Source organism: Limulus polyphemus, unplaced genomic scaffold (genome assembly GCF_000517525.1).
Source record: "Limulus polyphemus unplaced genomic scaffold, Limulus_polyphemus-2.1.2 Scaffold4463, whole genome shotgun sequence".
NCBI lineage: Eukaryota > Metazoa > Arthropoda > Merostomata > Xiphosura > Limulidae > Limulus > Limulus polyphemus.
In genome coordinates this window covers 68,437-76,243 of record NW_013670073.1, presented here as the reverse complement: position 1 = coordinate 76,243, position 7,807 = coordinate 68,437, and the positions used below count along the sequence as shown (strand labels likewise).

The 7,807-nt window shown below is 33.6% G+C and overlaps 1 protein-coding gene across 1 annotated transcript in view; it reads right to left on the bottom strand.

Annotated features, from left to right (window-relative positions):
• Positions 1-848: 848 nt before the first annotated feature.
• The window catches only part of LOC106471189 (phosphatidylinositol 5-phosphate 4-kinase type-2 alpha-like), an 11,794-nt gene continuing 4,835 nt past the window's right edge, over positions 849-7,807 (bottom strand). The window contains exons 4-8 of the mRNA XM_022399818.1: positions 7,388-7,440; positions 5,599-5,745; positions 4,292-4,405; positions 3,585-3,870; positions 849-2,322 (exon numbers count right to left, since the gene is read on the bottom strand). Of these exons, the coding sequence (XP_022255526.1) occupies positions 2,147-2,322; positions 3,585-3,870; positions 4,292-4,405; positions 5,599-5,745; positions 7,388-7,440 (776 nt within the window). The 3' untranslated portion in view covers positions 849-2,146. The remainder of the gene's footprint in view (positions 2,323-3,584; positions 3,871-4,291; positions 4,406-5,598; positions 5,746-7,387; positions 7,441-7,807) is intronic.

Here is a 7,807-nt window from a genome sequence, read left to right as displayed (position 1 = left end):
TCAGCAATGCCACATTTTATCATGATTTTTCAAATGAATGAAAACAAAACGTTCATATACCTGTAAATTACAAGAATTATCACAAATAATGGTTGGAGACAGGCATCACGCAGTACATATATTACAGGAACTATGGAAACTGTACTCTCCATACCATTCATTTTGTTTATGAAAATTAAAGAGCCCAGCACAAACTGTGTAAAAGTGACACGTGATGGAAATTTTAGTTCTAGTATTTTCCAATAACGATAAATGTAAAGATTATACACCTCGTTACGGTAACATTTGGTGGCGTGTATATTTATTACCTTTTCCTCAAATTCTCACGTAGAAAAGATTTCTAGTTTTATTTGCTGAGAGTGGGTTAGTATGAAAAAAAAGCCCCCCCCCCCGTAACCTGGACTTGGAAAATTGGCTCGACTAGTGCATTTTCATGTAATACTATATTTTATGACACTATTATCTATTAACACTTGACAAAAATACGTATTTGTAATTACAACTTTAATTCTATTATTGTCACATCATTTTGTAATGATCTCTCTATGAGCAACATTATAATTTTAAAAATTAAGTTTTTTTTTCAGCTACAATGTCATAAGAATAGAAAAATGCAAACTACATGTATGATGCTAGAAGATTTTAAAAATAACGTTTCCATTTAGGTTGTTAAGGTGAAACACTAAACAATTATCTGTCCAATGATTACTGTAATAATAACTAGTAACACAATGTTTTTGTTGGTTTTTATTTTAATGAGCTTAATGGTAAACATCCTTTCAGGAAAGAATAAACACTTTATTTGTGATTATCAAAATATTTGTTGTTTATAGTTCACCTAACAGTTCTTTTTATTTTCATTCACAGTTTAACAGACATCATGCCCAAGAGATCAAATCCTATGTGTATAATCCTATGTGTATAAAATTACAACTATATGAGCCAACTATCTTTCAATTATTACTTTAATCACCATGGCTTTCAAAAAGTATCCAGAATAACTCTAGGGAATGAAGAGAGAATACCAAGATACAATACTGGAAGTTCCTTACTCACTCATAGCCTGATAGAGTTTTGTTTACCATTGCTACAAGTTTATTGTTATGTAGTTTTCAGTGAAACTTTTAAGACAAAACTCTGGTGAATATGTAAACTAATGTCAATTTTTTTTAATGAACCTGATTGTAACTCAATTCAAATGATCTTCTTTGAGAATTCCTGCCATAGACACCCATCAAGCAGGGTCAGCACTTTAGAAATGTCAAGATAATACCATCCATTATATGTCTCTTTAGCCCCCCCTGTCAATAAAAAATGTAGCCAGAACTGCCACTTTAGGGGAATGATCCGACTCGGCACCTAGTACAACATGCAACCTTAAGTTTAGCCACTTCACAGCCGAGGTCTCACCGTATATAACATTAATTCAACGTAACGTGTAACAAGCTCTATTGTTTGTCAACTGACTGGTACATAGTAGTTGTATTATTTTATATTCAGAATATCAATGATGTTTACACTAAAATTACACATTTTTCTTAATAACACTTCTAAAGCTGTGAAAAGTAACCATTAAGCTAAACACTGTACAACATAAGAAAAAGTAATGTCTGTAAACAGTTTGGAACATGTAATACTGATTTTTAGATTTCTCTAAAATATTAAATCTGTTATCCTAGAGGTTAGATGAGACTTAAGGTCTAGTACATGTTTAACGATAAGGTTTATATCAATATAAGAGCTAAGAACAAGATGCAAATATTTGTATAATACACTGAACAATTTAAAAGTGCTATATTCATGAATCCTTGTTACAAACGTGGACAGGAATCTAACAATGTGTGTTTTTCATGAAAACATAACTATGAAGGGAGGTGCTAGAGATGCAAATGCCATTTTACAAAAAAGTAAGAGAAATTTCAAGTTCTACTATGGGCCCCAGAATAAAACTTTACATGGAACCACACATTGACTAATGCTGCCCCTGTAACTATACAATAATTTGAAAACTGACAACAATGTGACTGTAAATAACGTAAGTCCTAAGAGAAGTTAGAATTAAGTGACCCCTACCTACACATGTTTGTACCCCAACATATTGAAGTTAATAAAATATCAACTCACAGTGCAACAGGACACAAAATAACTACTCCAGAATTCTATTTAAAACCTCTATCAAGCCCTGAGCATACTGTTCCAACTGTACGGTAGAAACTTCCGAAGCAGCCGTATGCTTGCCGGCCTTTGTCGACTTCCTCTTGGTTCCACAGTGAGTGAGCACATCCACGAGCCCCATAAAATATATCTCTGGGTTTGGTGCCTCTAAAGGAAGAATAAGAGTAACTAATATTAACAAACATTGATGTTGTAGCATCGTTCGTATCTGTTAACACTACCACATTATCGAGGATTCAACCACATTTGTTGACTGGTACCTTGAAACCAAGTTACTATTCAATTTTATAAATATTCCCACCCTTGCTTGTAATCATTTTATAAAGAATCTCGATTGTACTTTGTAGTAACTGCCAAGAGTTTTGTAAAGTAAATATGAGATTAATCAAAAAGCATGAGAGCCAACACTAACCAAGAATGTAGGTACTTGTACGTGTACAGAAAGATGACCAGGCTACATTTTTATTTCAGTTTTGATGCTCAACAGTTATATAAATAACTGCATAAATACATAGATAACGGATATGTAAAAACTGACTTAACGTAGAAACTGTACTTACACACACGCACACTAGAATTTATCCTGTTCAAAGTGAATGCCCATTCATTACAAACTAAACAATAATCATTGGCTCCATTAATAGTCAGTCATTTTCCAATGGTTACATCAACTCTTTCAAGACAATATATAAAACTAAGTCTTTCTCTTTTTGTTCTGTATTATATAGGAAGCATAAAACAATACATCATTTTCAACAGTAATTATGAAAAACTATTGAACCAGTCAAAAAGTGGTGACATGACTGGCAACCTCAGAGGACTTAACAACTGTGAACAATGACCTTGACATTCTTTTACCTGCTTGGGGTTATAGGTTGCCATATGAATCCTACTGATTCAGGTCAGACTGTTTAGTTCAGGAGTTGTTTAGTGCTTAAAGACAGTTTTTGTGTATTTTCATATTTCAATGAAGTGAAATTTGATTGTTACTATTCAAACCCAAGTTAGGTTATCCCATGTCCTGCTTATCTGATTTCGTTTTCTGAAACCTCTCTGGATTAATTGTAGAAAAAAAAAGGCTTTCAGGCTCCAGTATTAGTTATGAGGAACATCGCAACACAGAAAGTGTACAAAAACTATACTGTGTTGTAAACTGCTCTAAACGAGCATTATAAACTATAGAACTATTTTCTAGTCCTATTTCACCCCAAGAAAACCTGTATGGACATTAATCGTGAGATGGCTTATACAAATATTTTCTATTTCTCGAACCCCAGATACATGCACCTTTTTTTTGTTGTTCAGTAAAGTTTTGTTTTATCTTTCCTTCTGTTAAGAAAAACAAATTTCTTACCCCTTTTTCTTTTTTTCACTGAAACTTTTAAAACGTTTTCAATCTTTCTACTTACTTTCATAACTGCTGATTGCATAGATGTCTCTCTTTGTAATAAACCTGCTGCCATTATTTACTTCTCTTAGCTCTCCTGTTCTGGGAGAATCCGGAGGGGTAGGGACAACCTGCCCTAAACCACTTCCGGCAGAGTCCTCGTCGTCATCTGTAGGAAGGACCCCATTTTCTACTCCACTTCCATCAGCCTCCATTTTTTCTTGTTCTGCAACCTCATCTTCTGCCTTTTTACAGTCATGTATTCCCAAACAGAGTGAGTAGTCTGTTAAGTTATTCTTTTTCAGGAACTAGTGTGAACATAACAATCCAGCCAAAACTATCAAGGTGAGGGCATGAGAAAGACAAACACAAGTTAAAGAGCCAAATAGTATGAAGTTTAAAATATAACTAAATTCAGCCTGTATTAAGGAAACACGAAAAAAAAAAAACACAAGTAAATCAATCATAATTAGATTTTATCAGAACACAAATACTTATTAAACAAGCAATCGAGATCCAACTGAGCAATATAATCAAGTATTAAACAAGTTATATATGAACTATTCAATAAAGTTTAGTAATAACAACACCACTGTCATCTAAAATGTGACAGTATTTTATCCCTTAGTACTAAACTGCCACTGGGTATTGACACCTTCTCGAGATAATGTGGCCAAAGATGTCACGCTACTTCACTTAACTTCAAACACTTTCTTGGTTTACCCTAACCTCAATATCAGCACTGAGACTTTCCAAGAACCTTTCTTTAGCTTCTGGACCGATGTGGATGGTTTTTCCATCTTTCAGGATGTCACTGTCCTTCAGGGAAGTAGTGTGTTTGCTCTGAAAACATTGTAGTGTTCACGTTACATTTCACAACAGAAGTTCTTAAGTATCTTAAAACTTTTAAATCAAGTTCCAATAGTGAGTGTAGAAAAGTCACACACATATATATATCTAAATTATCAAACACAAAGAGTTTGTAAATACAGAACTACATAAAGAAAAAAACAGATTCTCGACATATTAACCCTTTATGTCCCAAAAGTCACGAGGTTCAACAATCACAAATAGTAATATTTTAAAATCCCTGTTCATATTTTGAAGATAAAAATAAATAGTTCCTGTTGAATAAACCATATGATTGCTAAACTTCAAAAATATTTAAAATGTTATCAGAACACGAAGGTTTAAAATCATATTAATATATTATATTCTTATTTTATTTCTCTACTGAATTTCGTGTGCAAAGCTACTCCAGTGCTTTAGGCATTAGCCGTGCCTAGTTTAGAAGTGATAGATTAGATAGAGAGTGGTTAATCAATACCACCCACTGCCAATTCTTGGGTTACTCAAATCAAATAGTGGGATTGATCATCACATTATAAAGCCCCTCATAGCTGAAAATACAAGCATGTTAAGTGGTGGGATATGAACCTGTGACCTGCACGTTGCGAGTCAAGCTCCTGAACCAACGGGCCATTTCAGGTCTTGTGTAGTTGGTGTAGAATTACTTGTCGTTAAGTTTTGATTACTAGCATGGGTATATTATGTACCACACTCTTTACCAAGATGGGCACATTTTGATTTAGCCCCTTATAATAATTATAAGTTAGAATCAATTAATAGGTTATTTTATCGTATACATACTACTTAAACGGATTTAAACAAATAAATAAATACAATTTCTTCTTCACCTTTTTTATGTGACACAAAACTTTTTTTTTTCTGTGCATAAACATTGCACTCAATCAATTACACTCCTCACTATCAATGAGAATTTTATTCAATTAATCTGATTAAAACAACACCCCTTATTGATTACGTACAAGATACACAGTTTATAAGTTGGATTGATTCCGACTGCTTCACGTTTCCTAACTAGCCATCACACAAAAACTACTACACGAATTTCATTGTAACAATAAATCTACAAAAAAAGGGGAAAAGCATATATTTTAATCTATTAAATTTTGAATTCACGCTACTGGAAAAAACCTGGTCTCGTTTATTATCTTCTTGTAGCCTGATTTTACCTGTAGGTCATACTTGTGATGAATCTTCAAGGAACTACTGAAGATGTTCCTCATAACTGCCAAATAGGTCTCAGCTCCTTCAACCGTCAACCTGTACATTGCTACAAACTGAGGTAGGAGTGTCTTCCCATGTCGTTCGACAATGTACTAAAATAAAGGAAAAACAACAATAAAAACTTACATTATTTTTCTTATAAAATACCAGCAAAATTTTCTTTACCTTTTTCCTAAATTACATTTCTAGGTAACACTGCCATGTATTATTCACTGTGTAGGGATTCATTTTCAAGCAATATAATGATCCTGAGCATACAGCAAAGGTGATGAAAGAGGCTGATATAACACTCACACCTAGCTTGGCCTGTACAAAGTACTGATACAAACACTACTGGGCTCATACATAAAGTGAGAAGGTCAAAAGGTAACCAAACAATTTCACTAAATGGTGAGGGAGTAACCCACAGGAGAGTACCCCACAACTGAACATTGATAAACCATATGGTAACATGAAAACAATGTGTAATGTTCTACGTAAAACAATGGGCTCACTAAATTGTACGGTTTATTTGCTTTTATTTTGTATTTTCTCCCACCAAACATGCTTGTCCTTTCCAAGAGGGAAGGCTGTCAAGTGGGTTGCATCCTTGACGTAAGACACAGCTTTAGAAACGATGGCAGAGCAAGATCTGCCATCGGCTCAACGGTCCGCAAGGACTATGGGAAACCAAAAACAAAATAAAAAATGTTTTATACTATAAAAACATTCACCATCTGGTTTCACTTACCCACTGCTCATGTTGTTTTAGTGCAAAGATACACAATCTTCTCTCTGTCCATCATGGGGGAATCAAACACCAGACTTTAGTATTTTCAGTCTGTAAACTTATAGCTGATGTATATGTTCTTAGTTCAATATGTTAACTATAAAGAAACCGTGTATCTTGGGAGCCTTACATCACTATAACAACTAATTACATGTATTTCCTTTTCAGGGTTAGTTACCAACAAACTTAATTCATCAACACATCACACTTATTTTACATACAAACCACCTATAACTTACCTGCTACCAATGTGCATTTTGTCTGACGTTTGTACACAGTCTGACTGATTGACCTAGTATGTGATCTACTACTAATGTCTACGTTTTATAACTTGTAACTACAGATGACTCTCTGACCCACTACAAATTGTAGACAGTAAGTTGGACATTAGATAAATAACTGTTAAAACATATATGGACTGGTGGTAATTTGGTAAAACGTAGAATAAATAACTGTTAAAACATATATGGACTGGTGTAACTTGTAACTACAGATGACTCTCTGACCCACTACAAATTGTAGACCTAATGTCTACGTTTTATAGCTGTAGGTATTTTTTACACTGTTCTCATTTCAGACGTAGCTTGATTTCAGAATCTTATCTACATGTATTTTTTATTGTATACAATGGCTTTTCTATAAAATTACAAAATATCTGAAGGAGGCTGAAATTATAGACTGTCTTTTTATATATCAGAGCTGGGTGATTAGTGGAGTTTGCTAATTGATTAATTGTTGGGCTCATTAATCAATTCCATTCAACTAATCAATTATCCTCACGAGATAGCTAAAAAACAAACAAACAAAAAAAAAACATTTTAAAATGCTCAAAACGAGTTTGGTACCAGCAGTTGGCACAGCACAGACAGCCCACTGTGTAACTTTGGGTTTATTGACAAACATAATAGCAATGTTTTAACTGCTTGGCTAACTAGAATAATGAAAAATAGTAATAACTGGAAGACCATAAGTTCGATTAGTTGATTATTTTCATAAGTTGTGACACCAATTGACTGAGCTGAAAAAACTTGAATTAGTCAAAAATAACAATAAAAAATCATAATGGTAATATTTCAATTACTGAATAGTTGGAACAACTGGAAACTATATCCAATTAGTTCATTACTGATGTGACATTAGTTGATCAATAATGCTTGGAGACGGCTTGAATGGGTAATGAAGAAAAACTTTAATGTAAGTTTAACATAACAGCAAATGTACGACGTTTCGACAAGGTCTTGTCATCATCAGGTACTTGTCTAAATGTTGTACTTTTGCTGTTATGTTAAACTTACATTAAAGTTTTTCTTCATTACCCATTCAAGCCGTCTCCAAGCATTATTGATCAACTAATGTCACATCAGTAATCAACTAATTGGATATAG